The sequence below is a fragment of the Protomyctophum parallelum genome, assembly GCF_964188405.1.
Source record: "Protomyctophum parallelum genome assembly, chromosome: 17".
In the NCBI taxonomy this organism is placed as follows: Eukaryota; Metazoa; Chordata; class Actinopteri; order Myctophiformes; family Myctophidae; genus Protomyctophum; species Protomyctophum parallelum.
Genome location: NC_139719.1, coordinates 14,937,020 through 14,963,328, shown reverse-complemented (window position 1 = coordinate 14,963,328; position 26,309 = coordinate 14,937,020). Strand labels below are relative to the sequence as shown.

The window sequence follows — 26,309 nt, the reverse complement described above, 5'->3', positions numbered from 1 at the left end:
TTTTCCCTTCGGGGACACTAATAAAAGTAACCTTGAACAGGGAATAGCCTATCTGTGCTGAGAGTCTGACTATTAGACCACGTCCCCAGCAGAAGTTTCTTGTATCCTACTCTAGAAGTGTAGCCTACATAGTTGAGTAACTTTCATGTCCCTGCATTTGTCTTTTAATGCTTTTGTCGTTGACTCGTAGCTGTCAAAACTAACCCAATAGAAGATTTTGGTACCTAAAAATACAATCATTATTTTTTCTTCCAGTTTCCTCGTCAGATCGTCTTGGTACAGAGCGCCCCCTTGTGACTGTAGACAATATGTTCTTCTATGATGACACTGGTCAGTTGGATTTAATCTCAGGAATGCATTTCTAATGTAGATCTACAACTCACTGATCGCTGATTAAGACACTTTAAGTTATCACAGTTTGACACAATAACGGGCCTTGAAGCCCTTGATGCCTGAAAAGATCCCTTGATTATTCATCTCTTACGAGTGAGAGATCCTTGGTTTGATTCCACTCAGTGGTGGAAAAAATACTAAATGTAGAAAGAAACACAAGAAACAAGCGTAGCCTCGATCGGCTGGGGCGTCGAACCCGGAACTCGTATCAACAAGGCTCATACGTTACCAGTCGACTAAAGAGCCAGGCCCAATAAGCATAAGCAATCAAACCCATGGTGACCAAGCTCAGACAGATATTTCACTGTCAGCCGTCAGGTTCACAAATGCAATAGTTTAATATATTTATTTACATTTGACAAATTTAATTTACCTATTGAACCAGGCAATTATCACCACCACAAACTATTATACAATGTTCATATTATATTTCGGACCTGACTGTTTGGAACTATATCATTTAATTAATTGTGTTATTGCATCTGTTGTATTTGGAACTGTCATTTCATTGTGTTATTGTCATCTGTTGTATTTCTGGAACTGTCATTTCATTGTGTATGTCATCTGTTGTATCAAATAAATCCACTAAAGACATTTAGTTGTAATTTTTCATTCCACACTAAAGATTAGGCCTAGTTGTAATAATACATTCCATATTTAAATCCACTAAAGATATAGGCCTAGTTGTAATTCATTCATTCTGTCACTGAGGAAATCTAGCTCTTACATTTCCACAAAAGCACCGGCGGCGTGAGCGGACGTCCATACGCCGGTATGGAAAATAATCAGTCAATCAATCAATCAAAAAATATATAGCAGAAGTTGAAAATGAACTACGCCGACACGCCGTGCATACGACGTATCGCCGACCTCTCTCTCTGGACGGCGTATCAACGGCGTATCAACGTCCGCTCACGCCGCGGACTGTTTTTGGACTATTTTTGTATTTTCAGACAGTTGAAAGTGAACTGAAAATGAACTACGCCGACACGCCGTGCACACGACGTTGATACGCCGTCTTTCTCTGGACGGCGTATCAACGTCGTCTGCACGGCGTGTCGGCGTAGTTCATTTTTCAACAGACTGAATTTTCTGAAATCCACAAAAACAGTCCAAAACCGTCCGACGGCGTGAGCGGACGTTGATACGCCGTCCAGAGAAAGACGGCGTATCAACGGCGTGTGCACGGCGTGTCGGCGTAGTTCATTTTCAACTTCTGCTATAGATTTTTATTTTCGTGTCCTGCACACAAAGTGCCCAAACACCAGTTTACATTTAATTATATTCATAATTGAATTAGAGTGAGCTGAGTGAGTGTTGAGCGTGTTTCTAACTTCATTAACATCTTTGTGCAATATTGAATTTATACGTTGGCTGAGTTAATTGGCTCATGCACTTTACTAGAAAATAATAATAATTATATACACACACACACACACACACACACACACACACACACACACACACACACACACACACACACACACACACACACACACACGTGGGACTTGAACATGGAACCTCTGTGTTGAGAGCCTGATCATCAGACCAGTACACCATCTCTCAACCACTTCTTGACTGAAGACGTGTTCTTTTGTATGTTGTAACTTGTCAGTAAAGGGAAGTTGAAATACTCCAGCATTGAATTTGAACTATAGGAGAACTGGGATTTGAACCGGGCGCAGCTCACGCTTGCGACCAGCAACAATAAGTTTGATTGATGTATGTTATGTGTTTCAAGCCTTATGATCTGCTGTAAAACCATTTTCCCTTCGGGGACACTAATAAAAGTAACCTTGAACAGGGAATAGCCTATCTGTGCTGAGAGTCTGACTATTAGACCACGTCCCCAGCAGAAGTTTCTTGTATCCTACTCTAGAAGTGTAGCCTACGTAGTTGAGTAACTTTCATGTCCCTGCATTTGTCTTTTAATGCTTTTGTCGTTGACTCGTAGCTGTCAAAACTAACCCAATAGAATATTTTGGTACCTAAAAATACAATCATTATTTTTTCTTCCAGTTTCCTCGTCAGATCGTCTTGGTACAGAGCGCCCCCTTGTGACTGTAGACAATATGTTCTTCTATGATGACACTGGTCAGTTGGATTTAATCTCAGGAATGCATTTCTAATGTAGATCTACAACTCACTGATCGCTGATTAAGACACTTTAAGTTATCACAGTTTGACACAATAACGGGCCTTGAAGCCCTTGATGCCTGAAAAGATCCCTTGATTATACATTTGTTCCCTTTTTTATTTATTTTTGACAAATCAAACCCTGCATATGGGCGACACAGAACCTGTGTACCACATACTTTCCTTATTAATAGGCTAACCTGGAAGACAAACCATGTTTTTCATATTAATTTAGAGGAACTGTTCAGCAGTACAGTGACAAGTACATCGTCATTCACGCTTACATCATGTCAGCAGAATGTTTTCAATTTATTTTTACAACAGGCTACAGTTTGAGTTTGTTGGCATTTACTCAATATATTCGATGCAAGTACATTAATTTATTGTACTGTCTTAGGAGTTAATGTACTTGTCTTCAAATGCACGGTGAAAATGTAATTTATCCAGTGGACACCCATTGTGTCTTTAGACACTAGACAGAGTACAGTGGATGGGCAGTTAGTGCTAAGAAGAAGAAGAAGAACAACAACAACAACAACAACAACAACAACAACACAAAAGTGACACAGAGGATAAAATAAGTCAAAGACAGCACTGAATTATTCTTCAAGTTTGCAAAGCTTGTCTATTCACATATAAAAAAATAAATACAAGCACATGTTCTACTAGGATATGGACAGTGTCTGTGATCTATGGATATCAATTATCCACTGTCTGTGATTTGAACCGGGTTTGAAGGGGCACACTTCCACTAGGTATACTACGGATAACATTTTACTTACCCGTTGGGCCACTGAGGCACACAATCATAGGGAATTTCTGTGATGCTTTAAAGTTGTCCTCTGAAAGTCAGTGTGCAAAGCAAAGTGTCACAGAGCTACATGACTAATGTGGGATTTGAACCCTGGACGTGTGGATCACAAGCAGCCACTCATCACACTGAGCTAACTGCTGGTTACTACAACACAGCTTTTCTGTGCTACTTGATGTTATTGTGGAATGTGTCACATGTGTGGAAAGTGTCACAGTAAAGACTGGGGTGGGATTGGGATTATTTAAACTTTAGTTAAACTGAAGGCTAATATACAAAAGAACACTTCAACTGTACTAAGAAATATATGCTCAACATGATGGTGTAGTGGACCAACAATTGAATTCTCAGCTCAGAGTTTCCATGTTCAAATCCCAGTCCTTATATAGTGCTGGAGTATTTAAACTTTATTAGCTGAAGGCTAACATACAAAAGAATGCTTCAACAGTAGCCTACTAAGACATATGTTCAGGGTGACTGTGTGGTGGTGTATTGGTCTAATGCTCAGACTCTCAGCACAGAGGTTCAGTGTTCAAATCCCAGTTGTCCTATAGTTCAAAGCTGGAGTTTTTTCAAGGCGATAATAAAAAAGAAAAACTCCAAAGAACCAGGAGACACCTTCCAACAGCCCAATGGTGTGGTGTGCTTGATCGGTTGCCTCTGCTGCAGACAGTTGGCAGGTTCAAGTCCCATGTCAGCAAGGTACACGGAGGACCATCGGGAGGGACCCTCTCTCCCCCTGTTTCCTGAGAAGTAACGGTGGGGGGTTATGTCTGAAAGAACCCTCTCCAGCTAAGATTTTGCAGATTTTTTTCCCCCTCCAAATTAACATTATACTGCTGCTACTCAAGTGTAAAATTACTTACTCGATCTCTTGCCTAGTCCACTAGTCCCTTACTAACATTCTATTTGTTGATGAAATTGTCAATATATTTAGTCTTAGTCATCATAGCGTAGTTTTCATTTCAAAAGTGGATTGGATATTTAGTTTTCGAACGTAATGGTTTATTCCCCAAAAATAATGAAAGGACACTTTATGCACTTAAAGTGGTTATGACATGGCCCGAAAATATAATAATAGCCTACTGTACATCATGTGGTCTCAGTGAAAATAGTCTGAAAACAGGGCAGGGCGAGTTTGCCACCCGCACTCGACTAGGTAATGAGGAAGTGAATCATAATCAACATAATATAGTAATATTAATATATATTTCCCCTCAGATATCTTAGTTATACCTACATTGTTCAACAGTTTGACGATTTGAATGATGAAAATCGCTACGCTCATTTAGAGCCCTGGTGGTCCGGGGGTGTGAACCTGAATTAAACTGGCTTCTGCTGAAAAGGAACTGTGAGCACTGATTATTTATTTGATCAATTATTTATTCAAAAATCAAGACAATATTACAAAGACAATACAAAGATGTCACTTAAAAGCGACAGGCAAGTGTAATTTGTTGTACAATATTTGAGTTACCGAAGGATAAGAGACATTCATTACTATGATTTAAAAGTTGAAACGGATGTGCCTACTTGTCTTGTACAGGTGTGGAACAGCAAGACCATACAGTACCATACCATCAGCACACTACTATCATTAGTTTCGCTCTAATGCCAGACACAAAATAGATATATCAATGTAGTTTAGGAACATAGCAAGACTGGAAATTGTAGTTTTATGTCTTACAAGTGGAGTTATTCTTATAATTACTATAGAATACCTCTGATAATGTATATAGACCTATACATTTTTAATTTATACTCATATTTACAGCAGCAAGGTAAATTTCTTTGGAACGGCAAGTCCACATGTAAATGGGCCAAATATGTATATAATGAAAATAACATAATACTCAACTGTACATTCAAAATGAAAACGTCCCACATATAAAACCATCTCTATTGTACAACAAAAATGCTCATACTTAAATCACAGATACAAGCAAATGAAACTCTTATGAAAGCCTACAGTGGCACATCATCGTCATATAAAAAGCAACTCATCAGCTTCCGTGGAGCTGGTATAACAGTAAAATAAAATATACTACATAGGTCCTTTAGCACTTTGTATTGAGAAGTGGTCCCGACTTTACTGTTGAGCTGCATGATTCACCGAACCAACAAAACTGGACAAATTTCATTATTTTAGGATTTCTGTTCTTAAAGCGGCACTTTGTAACTTTGTTTTTAATTAATCAAATGGAATTTTGTCCAATCTGTATTGTATGTTAATAACATACAGCTGGGGTGGGTAGAGTTTTTCTCTCTATTCTTCAATTGAGCCATTTAGATCGTGTCAAAGGTCATGTCTAGACACTGGATCTGACCCAAATTTTGACCTAATGATTAAGATTAAATTTATCCCCTGAGCAAGCAGGCAGGCTTAATTAGCTCAATGGTAAAACATTTCAGCCCTTGGAACCGGGTTCAAATCCATGGTAGAAGAGGAACGTTACATAGTGCAGCGTTAAAGCATTACATGGTCTTTCTTGAGCATTTCACTTTTCAAGAAATTACCCCTTATCTTTATATCATCACAATCAGGCAGACTCCTTGTATTTCCATACCGTTTCTCCTTATTTCATAGATGAATGCCCTATTTTAGGGGAGCATTAGTAAAAATAAATCGCCAATCCACAAGCTCACAAAGCGTCACAATGTGTAAAAAAAAATAATTAACAAAAAAAGAAAGAAAGAAGGAAGAAGAAAGAACAAAAAAAAAACACATTTCTGAAAATGGGTGGCTAAAATGACATGCCCAAAATGGAGATGCCACGTTTTCTGTCACATATATCGAACCAGTGAAGATTATCAACAAGAGCTTGTGAATAAATAATAACTACATTTGTTTTCCCAATTTTTTTGGAAAAGTAACAATGTTGGAGATACAAGGTTTCCAGCCGACAGCAACGACATGTACATGTCAGTAATTCTCTACCATACAGTACAGCACACTGCTCCACGAGGTATAATCCTCCTCAAGATGGCAGTGTGGTAAATCATGTAGACAGCTGCCACTGAAGGACTTGTGTACTTTCTCCTTCTCTTGGCTGGCTTGTATATTTACTTGACATTACTGTCTCTCCAGCAATGCCCGTTACTGATCTATAACCACATCTGCTGGCATTCTAACACATCTGAGAACTATTTAAATTAATTCTAATTCTAATTCTCCTTCTATGTAATGTAAAAATAGCTGTCGTCGCTGATGAGGGTTTGTCAAAACTCTGGTTTGACAGTTAAATGTTCTTCATTTTAAAGGCAGGCAAAACCAGTCACATGACCAAGGGTTCAGGTATGGTCTTGTGGGGATCACAGAGGAGCAGTGGGTCGACCCACGAGTCCAGCAAAAAAGACAAAGAAAATCTGTCTGGACACTAATTAAAACCATAACCTTTATTGTTCTCGTGGATTTTCTTCTCCAGCTTCATCTTGAGCTCTGACACCAAGGCGGAGCTCATGTTCCCCTTCCCAGCCTCTTTTCTGCGGGTTGACCTGGACCTCTTGGGGCCCCTGGACGCCAGTGCGCCAGAGATCGTAGGCACAGACCCAGCGATCGAGGGCAGGGACGTAGGGATCGTGAACGTGGACCCAGAGATCGTGTGCATAGACCTGGTGGGCCGCTCACTGGGCTTGGTGATGAGCGGGGGAGGAGGTGGGGCGCTGGGGGGCTGTGGTCTGGAGTCGGACAGGGGCAAGCTGTTGATGGAGATGTTGGGGATGGCCTGGCTGCCCCGGATGGGGCTGGCCTGGCTGCCCCGGCTTGGGCTGCCATTTGGGTCGCTGACGAAGAACTTGTCCCCGGCGCTGTTGGCCATGAAGGAGGGCATCTTCCACGATTGGGCGTCTGTGGCACGGCGCTTCTTGATGATGCGGCGCGATGGCCCAATCCTGTTTGACTTTGTGTTGCGTAAGTACAAAGCCGTAGAGATCAAGACAGTCACTCCTACCAAAACACTAACGATAGCAGTGACCATGCCTAGAGCTTTCATGGGATTGGCCCTACTTTTCATTAAAAAGGCCCCCATAGGCCCATTGAGGGGAGTCTGTGAAAGAGCACAAATAGAAGAGTTTTAATCAAGTCCAACGGACTGACTTTCATGCGTCTAGTTAGCTTTTGTCCAAGCATGCAAGATGGCTCAGCAAAGCACTGGCAGAGGAGGCCCAGACTGGACAACATACTAAATCATTTGATGTAATGCTTTTACTAACATAGTGAAATCCTCTGTGTAAATTTGACCCATAATGGTCCATTTTTATACCGCCAGAATTAAATGAACACTGAGGATTTTACTGTGATACTATTCGATGACATGCACATACAATCATCCATTCTGCTGGGAAGATCTAATCTAATGCAAAGCTAAGAACTACTTGACTGGGAATGCGTCTGGCAGTGCGTTGCGTTAAAATGTCTATTTGATGTGCATGAATGAGGGTTGCCCTGCAATGATTTAAGTGCAGAGATTGTTTTTCTATAAAAATGTGGACTGGTGCAAAATGCAGGCCTACATCCCTCGAAGAAGCCTGCATCTTCCCGATTTATACTTCATTGTATCACAATGTTCTGTGACAAAAAATAGACGACATACAGTACAAGCTCACAATGGGTCGCATCTGCGCCGTGGTGTGAACTTGTACTGTACGTTGGCTATTTTTGCCACAGTTGTCGTACGACAGAGCATAAATTAGGCATGAGTCTCTTCTGGTAAACAGTCAACAGTGCTTTGATCAAAGATAAAAAATCTTATCATAGTTTGGATAATTGGATTAATAGCATTTGCCCTGTTGTCATGATGGACGATGTCATGATTGATTATAAGTGAATTCTCCAATCACAAATATTGTGACGATTTATAATGTAGTAATTATTTTATGTTAGAAAAGAAAAACATATTTGATAAACTTCTCATTGTTTTTGATTTCCTTCAAAATGTGCTCCGGTATTCTTTTACAGACAATAAACGTCGAGTAGAAAAATAAATATCCTCTTTTTGTGATGTGAAAATGAATGTCTTTTTTGAGAACGGATGATAAAAACTAATTCCTCATTTTAGCCTCCGCATCACTTTAATGTAACTACTCTCAGGGTGAATTCGGGACTTTTTCACTGCATTACAGTAAAGGATGGTGGATATGCAGACTGTTAATGAAATGAGAGAGACGACAGTGCTGAGAAAAATCCCAAAAATGGTCAGGGGACGCTTGCTGAGGCCCTTGAAGTAGGAAATAATTTGATATTTGATCTGAAAAGCACAATTCACAACAACAACAACACAAGAGACAACAGCAAAAGTAACACAGAGTCACCTCAACATGAATGAACGCTTAAAGAAAATGAACACACCACATGCAAATTTATATCACACATGAAGATGGGTTAACGTGAATAAAAATGTAAAACAGAATGGCGGTGGAATTAAAGACAAATGAAGTGAAAGTGATGTCAATGCTTTTCAGTTTAGCAGGGGCATTAGCCTATGTTATAGGTTATAGCCTACGATGCAGGCTTGGCATAGCTAGCGCTGGCAAAGCATGCAAAGTTGGCATGAACTCAGGAAGCAGGACTCATAGCCCGGCTCTTACCGCCTCTCTGATGTCGATGTTGACCACAGCTGTTGTGCTGAAGGACGGAGACCCTCGGTCCCTGGCCTGTACCACCAGAGACCACCTGGTGTCCTTCTTCTTGGTGATGTTCTGGACGATCTCCAGGGACTTGATGTACGGCTTCAGGTTGATCTCCCCCGTGTCGGCGTTCATGTCAAATATGTTGTCGGGGTCTGACGTCATGATGGAATACTCGATGATGTTGTTGGGAGACTCTGCGTCGTCGTCCACTGCCTGGTAAGACAAAGGAAAGCATGCTGTGTGGTCAAGGCTCAGACCGGGTTACTATACCTGCAGTGTTTCTAGGGTGAGTAGATAAATGATACAACTTTCATCCACACCACCTCACCTGTTGTGAGCCAGTGGCTCAGTATTTTCAGCCAATACATGTGGTGTAAAATAATTTTTAGCTATATAATGTATATAGCACATTTGTTGGCTAATCAAAAATAGCAGATATACAAGCTCATAGCACGCACAACGCCGCACGTCACTTGATATTTTTTTAAAGCAACATTTTTAACTCAAATCTTAACACTAAATATTTTGAGAACCTATGAATCGGGGGGTCCTTGACATGAAAAGGTTTGAAACCCACTGATATAGCAACATAAAAAATTCTGTTTTAGTAGACATTTTTAGAATCGGCCTCTCCATGTGCACTGGGGGTCCTATATGTTCCGGCAAACATATATACCTCAACTCTGACAGGCATGCCAATGACCATTGTCCTGTCCAGGTATGTCTCCTCAAACGCTGGAGAGTGGTCGTTCTGGTCCAGGATGGTGACGAAGACCTCGGACAAGCTGTACTGGCCGTCTGCGTCCTCGCCCTTCACGTAGAAGTTGTACTTGGACCTGACCTCGGCGTCCAGGGTGGCCCAGGGCTGGGTGTAGATGACGCCCAACGACCTGTCGATGGAGAACCTGCCGACCAAACATGGGGAGTGAATGAAACACGTGAACCCTGGCGTCCCTTTTAGGGGCTATAACGGTCAGCGAAAAATAGCTGGAAATATATGTGCGTATAGAGGGGAAAAAGGAAGGGGCCATGTATAGACAACCTATAGGGGACTCCAGTCCACTAAGTATGGGTTTACGTCTGATTTGGTTTTGTAGAACCAACATATTAATCCTGCAGGGGAAATTCAGTTTCAGCTTCTCCCACCAAATGGTTGCTCAGGTAGTCTCGGAGCCACTGGCAACAGACTGCTAAAAAGCTTTTTTCCCCTGTACAATCATCAGGCACATGAACGAACTGACTAAAATAAACCAGGATAAAAGGAAAATACCCTACACATACATCTTGTGTACAGCCTAAGGTACATATAAAATAAAGCACAACCATGGTCAGCATGACGAGCACTCAGCACATAGACTGGAGGCTAACCGGTGACTTTATCAGGCGGCCTCTAACAACCACTATGATGCTGTCCATTACATGATGTGGTACAGACTACACTGTGTGCGTGTGTGCGTGCGTGCGTGCGTGCGTGCGTGCGTGCGTGCGTGCGTGCGTGCGTGCGTGCGTGCGTGCGTGTGTGCGTATGTGCGTATGTGCGTGCGTACGTGCGTCCAGGGCTAAGAATATAGTTAACAAGTAATTTTTTTTTATAGAAGTCAGAAGGGAAAAAGAGACAATTCTATGCAATGGCGAGAAGATTTGTCAGAAATTGGCAAGTGCAGTAAAGACGCACATTACTCGTCTACCACTGCAGCCACAGCCCTTGTTCATCCAATTTCATCTCATCTCCTTCCACATCTTTCACTGTGAAAATTAACAAGTTTGCCTCCGAACTGATAACTTTCACACGTTTAAACCCAACTCCCTGCCTGGAAACAGAGACGCGTATAAATTTGCACTTTCCTGTTTGCTGTGCGCCACCCCATGTGCTCCAAAGCCTCCCATCCTCCCTGGCTCCAGCTGTCACAGTGCATGATAATTGGCTCGCCCTGTGTGAGTCAGACCAGGGAATCTATTTTTTACCCTCCAATCCAATTAGGAGATTAGCCAGTATCTGGCTGCCATCTTAGAGTGTAAGCTGTTTGCTGAGAGTGTTGTTGCTGGTGCTTGCAGCGCTATATTACTATACAGGTCTGCTCTTCTGTTTACTTTCTCCATCAGAGAGAGAGAGAGTGAGAGAGAGAGAGAGAGAGAGAGAGAGAGAGAGAGAGAGAGAGAGAGAGAGAGCGAGAGAGCACCAGAGAGGGTTAAAGGTTGTTGACCTGCGAGCCAGAAGATTGCTCTATTTCCATGGACTTTGTTGTGTCTTACCATAATTAATTGACTGACCGTGTCAGGGTTTGATTTGTTGAGGGGCATGGATGGCATGGGGTGGGAATCAATGCCTCTGCTTTAGATATCCCCACCTTCAATTTGAACAGACTACTTGATCATATTACAGCGTCACACCAAAGTATCATACATAGCAAGCTTGTAGCTATGTTATTTTTACACATTTGTTGACATTTTTTGTAATTTTAAGGACATTAAAGTTGTCCAGAATGTATACAAATGTGTCAAACTTTATATATTGTTTCAATTATAAAGTAAAAAAGAAAATGTTTGCAAAAAATACATTTTGGAGGGTCTTTTTTACAATGTAGAGTGCTACTTACAAATCTGATCCGGATCCATAAATTGTGTATTTGACATCACCCCAAGGCCCTGAATCTGGATCATTGGCCTGAGGAGAAAAACAGACAGCAGAGATTGGTTAAAGGTGCTATATAGCAACCTTTGTCAAACGGTGCTATATAGCAATTAGAGGTGCAATTAGAGGTGGCTTAACACATCCTTGGAACTGCAGCGCTACGTGCTGCTAATATAGCACCTCAACCAAACCCAAATAACCAGTGAAGAATCACCATTTTGTTGTGTGTAGGCCTACTGTATACAGGTCTGAACCCGTAAGGCTTCCTGAACCAACTGCTGCCCATTTAGATGATTGAAGTTAGCTGAGTTTAAGCCCATGTACAATGCGGTCTGCGGGCGGGCGGGCGAGGGGCTTTAACCCAACAGGGTCTGTCTCTGGGGGAAGTAAAACAGTAGGGCATGCCACACAGGGCAATATGATTAACCTTGATGCAACTTGACCTCTGTTACCTTCAAATACTATAGCTTACAAAGCCACATGGCGTTAAGTACCGTACACAGTACCCACAACGATATGCAGTCTGCCAGAACAATAACGCTGCCTGTCACGGTGCGCTTTGATCCCTGGGAAAACCACCTGCTTTCTCCTAATGAACACCCACCCAGCAATATGCAATTTATTAACAGATTGCTGCTTATATAATCATTGTTCAGCGGGGTCAAAGGCGAGAGTTTAATCTCCCGTCGGGTCCGACTCACTGTCACTGTCACAACACTGGAGCCCCCGGGGGAGTTCTCCGGGATCCGGGCGATGAAATACTCCGCCGTGAATTTGGGGACATTGTCGTTGGTATCCAGGAGATTAATCACTATGTCAGCTGTCGCACTGAACCTCTCTGGCGTGTCAATCTCCACCGCCAGCAGCTGCCGAAAAGACAGATGCGTTGCAAAATAAATAATACATCCCCATTTGGGCTACATTTGTAACAAGAAATTAATATGCATACTGTAGGTCTGTATTGGTAACAATAACACACTTATGCAGCTAAAAGTATGACGAAAAATGTTCGTTGACTACTTATTTTCACTGATGAAAACTATAAATACTAAAATATTTGTCAACAACTAAAATTTTGACTAAAATGTTAGGGAATGACTGGAGAAGAGATCCAGTAGAACTAAAAGACACGTTGTTGATTGGCTATAGATTGGCTATTTTCAGCAACCAAGTGTAAAATCTGCCATTATGACGCCATCAAGGCCCGCCAACTGTAGATTTAACTCAAATCTTATATTATCTGACATTTAGTCGACTAAAGGTAAAACATTTCCGATGACAAAAATATGCCTAAAACTTTAACAGAATTTTATTCAGCCGACTAAAACTAAATTCAAATTTGCTGTCAAAATCAACACTGCACTTTAGTCTGCAGAGATTCAGACAGAACATCGGACCTTGAAAGACAAGGTGGGCCCCTTCTCGTAGTCGATGCCAGACGTGTCCTCCACGATGATGGTGACCTGGGCTTCGTTGAGGACGGTCTGGGGGACCACCCTGAGGACCCTCCATGGACCCACCAGCTTCAGCTTGAATTTAGCATTTGCTCCCTGCAAGAAGGACAAACACACAGAGCAGAGGCTATGAATATGCATTAGGATCCGGTTATTCTATCCTATTGCCTTCGTCAATTATTTTTAAATACTATACTATAATTATATTAACCAGGTCCCCCAGGAGACACTGTTATTAGGCCCCCCCAAAAACAAATTAGTTTGAATCTATAATGGTATTAAAGATGGAGTGCCACAATTTTTGTATTTTTCCAGTTTTTCATGTGTCTATGAGGTGACAGTACTTCATTAGACACCCTGGAGTTGTTTTTATGTGCAATGGTGTATTAACTTTGTATTTAGGGTTTCTTCTTGGAGGCTGAACCCTTGACAGTCAAACGGGCCAATGAAGTAAACAGTAATATAGTGACACATCACTATCAGCCCCTCCCCTAACCCCTCCCCCTTTATCATACAACTACAGCTGTGGGTGCGGCTTCAGTTCAGGTGGATCACCACCCATCACCACCCACCAGGCAAACCAGGCATACTTAATGAACTGGTGGGCGTGTCCACATAAAAGCATGATTTTAACAAATACTGTACACTTTTTGGAAAAGGTTCTTCCCCCTTATATTGTAATAATACCTGATGATCATGTTTTAGGGTGGAAAACAATGGTGGCACTCCATCTTTAAATAAATGATGCGTAGCCTGCAGAGTTAGTTCATGCAGACATACTCGAGGGGGTTCATGCCATGCTCAAGGCGCATACTATACTCAAAGGGTTAACATGCTGCATTACTATGTGGGTGTATAAGTGACCCACACGTCATTCGTTGATGCGGCAGTCAGCTGACCAATTGGGCGGGCTACTTAAGCTCACCAGTCTGCATGCTCTTCCTGCCTTCCTTCTGCATATGGTTCCTGGTTGTTATGTGACCACCACCCCAGCACCACCGGTGGGCTCTGTTATTTATGCTCCCCATGGTGGTTTAATTAATCTCCCTGCTCTTAATGTTTTACGATGGTGTTTAATCGCACCGAGCAGGGAGAAAATGCAGCAGAGCCGAACGCCAAGGCTAATATCGTATGCACACTTCTCGTATTCTCATTCTATAATAAATATTGGTTAAATCTATTCGTGAGTTGTCTGACTGAACTGGACATAAGAACAAGGCTGATAAGCAGATGTTTATGTAATGTTGCACATACGGATGTTGATGGTGCTGAACCTGATGTGACGAATGTTCTTCCTCAAGAGCATATCGACATATTTTAATTTGGATTATGTAGACCCATTTGTGCATATTAGAGCACCAGCTGTATACAAGTAGATGATATTGTTTTGGCATTGCTCAATAGTGTTGCTGAGGCGGTGGATAGTATTGTTTTGGTACAGCAAAACAATGATGAGGGCCCAGGTAGGGCCGGGCCTTAATTTTCGGGCCTGTTGAGAACTCTAGTTTTCGTCAGCTGCCGGGCACGGCTGCACTAATAACTTTTGGGCAGGCCCGTCTAGAGTTTAAAGGGGAGGAGAACAGTTTGACCATTATTCTGTCGTTATAAACATTGTGTGTGTGTGTGTGTGTGTGTGTGTGTGTGTGTGTGTGTGTGTGTGTGTGTGTGTGTGTGTTCATAAGCTGTAAAGTGATCTGTGCCAGTGTACTTGGCGTGTGTGTGTGTTATAAACATTGTGTGTGTGTGCGTGCATGCGTGTGTGCGCATGCGTGTGTTCATAAGCTGTAAAGTGATCTGTGCCAGTGTACTTGGCGTTGATCAATCAACACACAGGGTGCCTCTGACCTGTCTAGTTAGTACATTGACGTTACGTAGCACAGGAATCCTCCTCCTACCTGGTCGGAGTCGTTGACAGTGATCTTGAAGCCTCGGAGGATCTCCCCGGCGGGCGGGTGTTCGGACATGGTGACCTCGAACAGGTTCTGTGGCCCGTTCTCTCCGTAGAAGGTTGGAGGGTGATTGTTGAGGTCCACCACTCGAACCGTCACCACGTCCACGACATAGTCGCCCAGGTGGTCGCCTGGCCCTACCTCTGATGCCTGCAGTTAAAAAACTCAGTGGTTTTCAAACTTTTTCATATCATGGGCAAGGCCCATTATTTATTCTGCATTTGTGCCACGGACCACTATTTGATGAGATTTAGCTGTGAGAGTCGAAAACCAAATAGGGTCCATTTGGTTTCATTTTACACTCTCAAGAGTTAAAGATCTAGAAGGGTCCATTTAGTTACCAACTCTCCATCATTTAGTTAGGGACCAACTGGAACCGCCACTGGTGGTTCCCGGACAGACAGAATAGATACAGGGTTCCATTTGTAACAGGAGGGGAGGGGGGCATTTTGTTAACCACCAGACCTACAGTATGTACTTCTTATAGCAAAGAAATAGCTACTTTTCTCTCGACCAAAATAGGAATGCCAGGGTTAATGTGGTTACCATATGTGGTTTGTTAAATGATTAAGCTGTGATGTTATATCAAACATAAATATCAAATCAATCAGACTATAATAAATCAGTCTTATGTATTTAATTCAGTCTGACAGGGATTAAAACATATCACCACTGGGAGATATCAAACACTAATGTAGCCACGGCCGGGAGGCGAACCCGGGGCCTCATTCAAACAAGCCACATACGACGTACGTCATATCACATATCATATCATGTGTGAAGAAGTCATTGTGTCACACCTTGACGTTAATTTCATACAGCTCACTCTTCAACTGGGACGGGTATGTTGTCAGGGTGACGCAACCGCTCGTGCCGTTAATGTCAAAGATGCCATCACTGCCTGAAAATGACGAAGAAAATGTGTTAGAGACAAATTACGTTCAACTAAAACCAAACGTTCAACTAAATCCCATAGGAATTTGATGGCAGAATGATTTTGTCAAATATTTTGTATTTTGTGATCACAATTTAGGTTTCGTTTATTAAAACACATTCTAATATAAAATAGAAGTTATTGTGCAAGAAAAGGAAGAAGCCAATAGACTTATAATTTGGAATCCTTGAAAAAGGTCATTAAATAACATAACATTAAAAGTTCAATAAGAACAATACAAGCTTAGAAGGGAACCAGCAGTGCGATAAAAAAAAAGGAAATGAACACACAAAACACAATGTTATTATTATTCTGCTATGTTAGTATTGCTTACCATTTATAAGAGAGTAATAGATTGGGTTGGGATTGCCCTGATCTCCATCTCTGGCTGTCACTGTGAATACCTCAGAGCCCTGGAAGTACAAAACCAAAGCACCTTTAGAATAACGCTGATGCATTAAAGATCCTTTTAAAGCATTGGCAAAAAGCAAGAGCACACAACTAAACTGCACCCAAAACAGAAAGCACAGCATTTTGATATGGTGGAAAGTTATACTTTTTATTTACTTTGCAAAACATTTGTGCAAATCTTTGAATATACATATTTTTAAAGCGAACATTTTTTAACTCAAATATTTGCTTCCTCCCTGGAACAAAAAGATGGGGGGTCGGTGGCCAAATACATATGATTTTGGGGGTCCTTGACATGAAAACGTTTGAGCACCAACGATACGTTTTTCAGAAACTGTTCGGATTTAGAAGACATTTTGAGAATCGTCCTCAGATCTTAATGACTTAAGTTAAAGACTTACAGAGACTTCATAAATGTATCAAAAGTTGCAGACTTACAAGTACAGATACTTCATAAATGTATTAAAAGTTAAACAATTAAGGTATCCAAAGTTGTAGACTTACGGGGACAGAGACTTCATAAATGTATCCAAAATAAGGCGTGCCAACAAAGAAAGGGGGCATGTCCTGGGCGTCTATCACATTGACGGTTATGGTGGTGGTGGAGGACATCACCTGATGGTTGCCCTTGTACCTCCCTCCTCCATCCTGGGGAAAGTGAAACGTTCAATTAATCATAGACGCCATCCGTTTTGCGAATAAGACTATAGGGCTGCAACTATCAATTATTTTCTTTAGAAATTATTCTATTGATTAGGCTACATATTTGATTAATCGAATAATCAAGAAGTGTGTTGTTTGTATTTTTAATTGATCTAATTTCTTCGTACATATCAATGAATCGACATAAAAAATTTAATATTTTTTATATTAGAGTCAGAATAAATTAATTAACCAATTTTATACTTTAATAGCCAATCTATAGCTTGAAAACCAAAGCTGCAACCATTTATGATCTTATTTTAGGTGTATTTATTTTTTATGCTGTGTTCCCTATGTAATGTTATGTAAATGTATCCACTGTTTGCCTGTCTGTTTTCGGTTTTGTGTTTCTTTGTGAGGACTGCGGATGAAAATTAGCAACTGTGCTATATCCGGTGTATTTACGTCCATGTGACGTCTATTAATATGTATTGTCCTGTCCAAATAAACAAATAAAGTTTTGCTATTTTTTAAAATGTATTATTTCATTAACATTAATTACTCTTAGTTTGCTAAACTGTTGCAGCCCTAAATATGACATGAAGAGCAAAATGGCCACCAAATGAACATGGTCAATAGCAGGTCAGGGGAGAGAGGCTATTCAGTGTGTCTTTCAAGGATGCTTTAAACACAAGGTAATGGCTGCTGCTGGTGAATACACAGTTTGCTGTTGCATGGATTGAACCATGCATGTGAAATTGGCACAACAGAGTGTCATCTGTTAACAGTTATGTCATGCAGACACCATTATATAATTTCTGTGAAGACCAAGGCTATAGCTAGATTACTTTGGTGCCCTTTGCAATATTTACATATTAGAATCCAGTTACTGTATAATGTGCTGTACAGTGTACACGGTTTAAATCATGGCACTAATCCATTAGAAATTAAAGTTTGAAATGTTTTAATTAACCTAAAATGAACTGTAAATAATAAAATGTCACCCATATCTCCAGGGTCCAGGCCAATATGTCACACAAATTCTGATAACTTACTGATTCTAATGGCTTATTTGAGGGACATCATGTCTAAGTTTGAATGCTGGTATACCATTACACCCCATTTCAAATTTGAGGGGATATTAAACTCACTAATCTCTCTCGCTAATCTAGCATGACATAATTAGATGTTACTTATTTGACATGTTTAAATCTGTAGTTTAAAGATGGGAGCTCAGCCTGGCCATGCTAATCGTGTTAAAATTCAAAGGAGTGAGTGCGGAGTACATGGAGATCTCCTGAACTAAAAGTCAGTCATCTGGACCACACAAACATGTCCTCTAATAATAGTGCATCCGTCTACACACCTCACTACTGTGTGAAAAGGATGAAGCTGTGGAGATGAACCCATCTGGTCCCATCTCCTTCATCCTATGAGGCTACACAGAAACAAATTCTAATCGTTTAAGTTTAATTTAGTGTAAAAATAAAAAAATCTTAAGAATTATGACATTATGTCAATGAAAATGAAAATGTATTTGGAATAGATATTGAATTTAGTTTTTGTTTAAGCAAATGCACACGTGTGAGATAATCTATTCTACAGGGCTTCAAACTTCATAACTAATTAATTTAATAATAATAATAATAATAATAATAATTTTAAATAAAACGTTAAATACCTGATGCTAAGCTGCAGTAAAATAGCCAAAATGTAGAAGTCAAAAGTGAAGATGATACTGTCTAAAATGTGCCTCATTACAGCACAACACAGGACCAGCCCATGAAGGCGGATGATGACCCTTTGACCGTCTCACCTTGGCGACCACTGTCACAAAGTGTGTGGGCGTATCCTCGTAGTCCAGAGTCTCTCTGATTCTGAGAACCCCGCTGTGACCGTCGATGGTGAATTTGGTGTCTGGCGTGCTCTGTCGATGCAATCGGTAGAAAATGGACAGGGGTGAGTGGAGTACTTGCAGTGCAGGTGTGTTTATATCTATTTGAGCATGCATAACCACGTTCAACCCGACAACAGTATTTTTGGCATGTCAAAAATGTAAATTTCCAAACTAGCAGATCTACAAAAAGTGGTGGCTATTTTATTTTGTTTTATCTGTCATACGATATAGGGCTTAAAGATGAAATGCCATGGTCAGGGCTTAAAGCCAAAAATAATCCCAAGACTGAAAATTATTTTTTGAAAATCTGCACTGATCTCATTAAAAGAATGAAATCCTCAGGACTGAAATCCGTCCCCAGGACTGAGAACTTTAAGCCCTGCATGATTTATTTCCCCCCTAAAACATGATCATCAGGTAGCCTACTATGATTATATGTTTTTCAAAAATGTGTACAGAAAGTGTTAAAATGATGTATACACAGGGAAGACATATTTCAATATTCTAATCACACCTGGGGGTCTATTAGAGCAATGTTAACTCCATAGACACATACAGTACAAAACAGAAAAAGTACAACAATTACGGCACTCCATCTTTAAGTGTTAAACAATCAATCGTAATAACCGTACATCCAGCTATATCCTAACTTACCACCTACATTGTATTTCAAAAACTGTAATTTTCGTCATGTTCATTTTCTGTACATTTCTGGACTTAAATGTGAATACCAGCATCTCACTGTAAACAGTGACACATGCTATGCTGTCAAGCATGGCCAAGCTTCTGTTAAGCCATCAATGCCTTCATAAAATGTGATTGAAATGTAATCCACTAAAATAACATTAACACCATTTCCAACACTATACTCCGCTATCAAATTAATCTACCTCCATCACTTAACATAGGAGATACGGGCATGTGTATACGGTGTACCCCTACCAGTCTACCACTTATTGAATAGAAAGCATTACTTATTTGCACATTATTTGAATATAATGATATCAAAACTGGACTGAAATGATATGGTACAGTTTAAAATGAATCTGCCCAGGAGGCACAAATTTACTTAATGTATTGCCTGCAATGTTATATCTCCAAATGGTGCGTATTCATTCATAGGATCATATGCTGCATTAGCTATGGTTTTCTAAGCAAAGTGTTGTAGTTGGTTAAGGAGTAATTGGATTCAGAAATAAAAAATGGGGTACTAAAGCCACAACATTTTGAGAAACACTGGGCTAATGGATGTATTTGACAATAATGGAATAATAATTACTATATAGTGTTAATTCAATTCAATTCAATTCAATAATTGATTTGCCATGTCAACAAGTTGATAGGAATTTGTCTTGGTTCATACTCAACATATACAGACAACCATAGATACACAAACAAGAAGGACAATACAATACAAAAGCCAGCAGCATAGGAAATTACATTCAGTTTTTAAAGTGCTATATGCCTATTTCTATGAGTTCAGATGTCTAATGGCTACGGGGTAAGTGCTATCTCTGAAGCGAGATGTTGAGCTCTTGATACTTCTATATCTCCTGCCTGATGGGAGGAGATTGAAGAGGTGATGTGCAAGATGGGAGTTGTCTGCAATGATTTTATTTGCCTTCCTAATTATTCTGGTGGAATAGAGTGAGGAAAGTGTAGGTAGCTACTTCCTATGTTTTTTGATGCGCGACATACTACTCTTTCCTACCTGTAGCGAGTATGAAACACTGCCTCCAGAACCGATGTCTTTGTCCACTGCTTGGACTCTACCAATGCTACTTCCTGGAGTGGTGTCCTGTTAGGGAACACAAACACAGAAATGAAACATTAAACAGTACCAATACCACAATAATGTACAAATACTCTGGTAGTCCGAAATTCAAGTACAAAGAATTTGGATTAACATATACTTAAAGGACCACTTCACCACTTTCAACTTATCTTCATATAATTGGTCCTCACTAAATGTTCATGATAAAATAGCACAATTTCTTTCTACTCAGAAACTACTACTCATAGGAGGGCTGTGGGCAGTTCAGAAACCCAGATTTATATATATTTAGATTTGTATAATCGTGAGAACGATGGCTTCTATTTTCGCATTTCACAACATTTCAGGAATAGAAAGCCTGTAGTTTCTATTAGATAGCAGATCTATATGCACAGTTGAGCTTGTACTCCAGTAAAAGTACAGTGCTTAAGTAAATGTACTGGATTACTTTCCACCATTGTGTACTGTACAGTAGAAAGTGTCCACTTTGCCATCCATCCAGGCATGATTTAAATGTTTTGCCCACAGTGTTCGTAACAATATATACATCATGGATCAGTGCTGTATGGTAGCTCAGCTTACATTATGTTATATAATTCCTCTAATTATATTATTTACCTCTGGGACATCAATGATGAGAGGTACGTTTTGAAATTCAGGCTGTTCATCATTGGCGTCCGTCACAAACACTCTCACTGTCTCGACGACCTGATGGAAATTACAAAAGGATGAAAAAGAAATGTTCACCCACTTACTGCATATAGTACAGTATAGTATTGCAGTATTTGTAATTTATAGAGATGGCATTTATAATGGATCCACGCGATCCAAGTTACTTAAAATACATAACATACTGTATACATACACTAGCATCAGTATATTACCAAAGTACCAACACACATCATTTGATATGAAAACTCACTTTATTGCGGCCATCCGATATGCTCACTATTGCTGCAATTTCACCTTGTTTCTAAAAAGAAAAAGACAAAAGAGGGGATGTTTCTTTCAACCTCAAGGCTGACAGATGATTTAGTTCCATATGCGGACAAAATCCTCTGAGTTTATTTAGCTTTAGAGGGTACCGTACAAATGGAACCAAATGGACCTATTAGGGTCATCATAGTGCTCGAGGAGTTCTCCTTTAATGGACAAGAGCTACTTCGAATACCAGGCTTCTTAAAATGAACAACCTCGGCATTGAATGAACGCACCTCTCTGTCGAGCTCCTGCACCAGAGTCACGATTCCTGACTTGGGGTCCACTCTAAAGTATTCTCTGGACCCCTTTTCAAAAGACATTCCATATCGCACTGAATCCCCCTCTGGATCTGTGCCGTTCAGAGTGTATACCTGTGTTCCTGCATTGGAGACAGAGCGAGACAAACAAAACAATTCAATTCAATATTCCTATTCCAGTGTGTCTATGTGCAAAGTTGAAATACTTTCATTGAAATGACATGTATTTCATCTTTTTTTGTTTGTTTTTTTCAATATCAACAAATAGGTTTGGCAGGTCAAGCCATGTTGTGCTCTTTCCTAAGCCTGAATGCAGGTCACAGGTATTAGAATGGCCAGCATGGGGCTCAATACTAATGTGATCCTTCCATTACACCGTTGTACTCTGAATGCAACACATTACTGAAGACAGTTTGATTGTTATTACTATCCTTGTCTAAACAACTCACCGACTGGTGTGTCCTCTGAGATGCTGAACAAAGCCATATTCCCATTTGTGCTGCTTGGTTCATTGTCATAGAAATAAGGAGCGTAGTCGGTTTGTCCTTTTAGGAAACACAGACACAAACATCTTTGTTTGAACAAGAACACCACAAATATTCTTACAATTTGGGAAAATAAAGAGTTTGTGAAACTGGGAACTGCACCATACCAATTTTAATCATATGCAATACATGCAACTGACATGCCATAGCATAGCCCATAAGCACATACATTAGATTCTATTTTCTTTTTGTAAACTTGGATGTAATGTATTTATCACACTCACTTGCTAGAAGGAAGGGTACCAAAGGCAAAGAAACAGAGAGGCAATGTTAAATGTTGGAATTCTTTGACATGAATTCAACAGTATCACATTCACACCACAAACACATAAGGCACTGGCCGCATGAACTCTCTCCCTCTTAAGCAGTTCATGTCCTCTGTGTGGAGGAGAGGATTAGCTAATTATTATGAAGCCAATAAACAGGCGAGAAGAGAAGACTTTTAACCACACAAAACAATGGGGGAAAAAAAGAGACCAGAGCCTACCCGAGGTCAAGTGAACCGAGATGACCAACAGCAAAATGTGTATTTTCTTTTCCTTCTTCATCCTGGTGGAGAGGTAAGGCTTGGCTGGCTCATGTGGAAGGCTTTGGGGAAGGTGTGGTGAGCGCGCGGTGCGGCTCAGTGGAAGAAGGGGCTGGAGCAGCTTCTCAGACACTAATCCAGTGACGCATCCGCTCCCTCCTCAAGACATCTTCCTGGCAGCAGGCAGCGTGTTCACTCACATGACGACCCAAAAGCACACGCGCCGATGATGATGATGATGAGAGACGGATGGACGCCTGAGTTTCTCGCGTCGCACGGTGTGATCACACCTCAGCATATGATGTGGGAACGAGCCTGCAGCATGGAAAGAGGGAGAACGTCATGCCTTTCCAGCGTCACAGATGAATCTTGACTTTTATAACATATACAGACCATACTGCGGGTACTGACCTGCTACTGAGGTCAGCTCGGAGTGAGCCGTGTTTTTGTTTTCCCACAGAACGAGGCTGGTATCGGCGCTGGTTCCATATGCGTCCCACAGGATCACACTTCTGTATAGGTTTTGTTTTGCATTTGTTTGCATTTGTGAGATCTGTTAGAGAGCTTTAATTATTTTCTTTTTTTTGTGTCTGTTAACGTTAGTCTTTTGTATATCTGTTTTGTGTGTTTTTAAGTTCCTCGGGTGACTGAGAGGATAATAAAGGATCGCTGTTTGCCCTTATTTGTCCTCTGGACAGTGGTTATGATGTTTTGTTAAGGTGTGTCTGAGGTCCATGGGAGATTCAGGATGGTTTGTGAGTGTGTGTGACTGACAGGTGCCAAGGAGAGAGAGCAGCCGCAGGAGGTTTATAACACTGGAACAGTACACTTAATTTACAGATCCATGTTTACACCCACTGAGTGATAGCGACACTTACCGACCTAACTAGTGAGGAGCTTATAATAATTAACCACATGTGTCCAGTCACTGTCATTATGCGCGCACGCACGCACGCACGCACACACACACACACACACACCCCCCCCCCCCCCCCCCCCCCCGCGTGGGTCATGATGAACTTGACAGAGGTTCAAAGGTTGTTTGATTCTCCAGAACTGTCCACGGAACCCCAGGAGTCCTTGAGGGTGTTCCAGGAACATTCAGAGAAAAAAAGTGGTAGGCTACAAATAATTGCCTGCTCTAAAATAAAATCACATCCATGTGAAGTGAGGGGCGCTCTAATAATCGTACATCATCCATTAATTGTCAATGGGAATTGGAATTTGTGTAGGACAAAAATAGCCGATTTGCTCGTCCACGTGTAAGGCAAAAGTCAACACTAAAGCTGAATATAGGGGGGCTAGCGCTGCTCAAAAAATGAGAATAATTTGTGGTTAAAAACATGGAAGTGCACATTTTGTTTCTCAGATTCAGTGAGGTGTATGTTCATTAATACGCTCCTTTAGTATACTCACATTGAGGTGCTTATTCACAGGTATAAAAATAGCATGTGACATTCAGTTTCACACCCATGTGAGCCGCAGGCAGGCATCCAACAATGAACTTTTTTTTAAATACACACTGAATCCAGGAGAATGTTGAATGTTTCTGGCCTGGCAGAATATGAACCAACTCTGGTACTGTATGTATTGGAAGTGCTTATTGAAACAGAGAGGGCCTTTTTAAGCAGGGTTGGTACTGTAAAGTGTAGCAGTTTAGCTAAAGTACCCATAATAGAGTTAAATGACAAAATAAATGTAATCAGATGACAGATTACAGGGGGGAAAAAAGAATAGTGTAGTCTAGTTAGTTACTGTACATTATACAGTGATGAAAATGTAATGAAAATGTTGATTAAAAAAAAGCTCAAATACTGTATACTTAAACAAGTAAAAAGCACAATCATTGTAAAATCTAAAACAATTATTACCTGTTGTGAATTACATTTCAAAAAGTAACCTTTTCGCAATGTTGTGTCAGGGTGGGAGGGCACACAGCAAGGCCAGGAGAACACGGATGAGTCATGACCCTGTGAAACGCATCTCAAATCTCTCATGTCACGCGTGTACGCCCATACATACGCACACACACACACGCACAGAGACAGACAGAGGCAACCAGCCAAGCAGTTCACATAATTGGACCCCAACCCAATATTGGCCATCAATCTGAAAATGCCTCAGACAACATATTCATCCCCAGTAATGGAAAATCTGCGTGCTCAGTCAGGCTTTGCCCCGACCTCCTCCCATTATTGTCCCTCTTTATCCCTCCCATCTGCATGAATTTATATATGTATTATATAATCAGCTATCATATAATACAGAACATGCCTTTAATGCGTACATGATCGAATTGATTTAAAACACTCGACAAGCTGCTGCCGTGCGCCTCGCATGTGTATTTACTTTAACGACGCACCTGTACACTTGCAGATGTTTGCATCTGTTGCATGTGCTCTGGTTTTAATATTTAATTTTAGAGCATCCAGATGGTGGACAAGAGGATTAACATGCTAATGCTTTGTCATCTGCCTCTACACACAGACCGTCTATGGGGAAATACATGACTGTACCAGAACGCCTGCTATCCCACACCAACGCAGATGCCTCAGCGCTGGCGTTGTGCACCAGAAAAAGCAGATTTACAAGTCTCACAATGCCTCACAGCATGGTGCCCTGTGAGCTTGTAGGTCTGCTGTTTTTGGTGTGCGACACCGGCAGTCCGGCACAACCAATAATTCAGGCTTTAGGGGAAGGAACGGTGTGTTCCTTCCTAGGTAAAGACTCAGAGGGGGCTTTAAGGACAGCACAGTGTAATCTGCACAAACCAATGTTTGGTGGTGGCGGTCCAGCTTTGTTGTCAGCCTGACAAGCCAACCCTAGTCGGCATTTTAGCTTACATTTGGTAATGTTTCTTTTAACACATGGATGATCTCACAAATAGAGATGTATAAAGATTATATAGAACATGTAATCATGTAAAAACGTGTGGTTTGATTGGAAATAAAACAACCGTTCGACATAGACGTGGATTTTTACCTGCACTAAACCACTGGTCGGACTCGTAAAGCACAAAAATGCCATTGTACTGTGAGTGCCGTCACCTCACAGTTAGAAGGTCCTGGGTTAGATTCCCACTGGGGACGTTTTGGGTGCTGGGGGGCGTTTTCTCTCCTCCGCATCCTCAGTGCCCATAACCTAGGTGGGGTTTGTGAAATAGCCTTTCTGTGAGGAGTTTGCACGTTCTCCACATGTAGGTATACCCTTACAAAAACACGCAGTAATCCTGATCTGATGGAGGAAAGGAACTGGTTGGAATAACGTTTTCCTTCCACGCACTACGTCCAACCGGGGAAACTCCCCCGTCAGGTGGCTTGGACTCATCATGCATTGAAG

At 41.0% G+C, this 26,309-nt stretch overlaps 1 protein-coding gene across 2 annotated transcripts; it reads right to left on the bottom strand.

Moving 5' to 3' along the window:
- Nucleotides 1-4,788: 4,788 nt before the first annotated feature.
- LOC310874152 (cadherin-related family member 1a) lies at nucleotides 4,789-24,948 on the bottom strand. 2 transcript variants are annotated; one of them, XM_083786842.1, is made up of 19 exons: nucleotides 24,842-24,948; nucleotides 23,382-23,482; nucleotides 22,932-23,285; nucleotides 22,349-22,444; nucleotides 21,876-22,021; nucleotides 21,584-21,634; nucleotides 21,280-21,369; nucleotides 20,599-20,685; nucleotides 18,807-18,917; nucleotides 16,853-16,996; nucleotides 16,272-16,350; nucleotides 15,804-15,904; nucleotides 14,950-15,153; nucleotides 12,998-13,150; nucleotides 12,302-12,466; nucleotides 11,566-11,633; nucleotides 9,645-9,873; nucleotides 8,927-9,181; nucleotides 4,789-7,386 (listed from the first exon to the last, which is right to left on the bottom strand). In XM_083786842.1, the coding sequence occupies exons 3-19, from the start codon at nucleotides 22,990-22,992 to the stop codon at nucleotides 6,718-6,720; spliced, it is 2,709 nt and encodes a 902-aa protein (XP_083642968.1). In that variant the 5' UTR covers nucleotides 22,993-23,285; nucleotides 23,382-23,482; nucleotides 24,842-24,948; the 3' UTR covers nucleotides 4,789-6,717. The 2 variants fall into 2 exon arrangements, with proteins under 2 accessions (XP_083642968.1, XP_083642967.1); XM_083786841.1 differs by having other exon boundaries at nucleotides 23,382-23,739; nucleotides 24,842-24,941.
- Nucleotides 24,949-26,309: the final 1,361 nt, after the last annotated feature.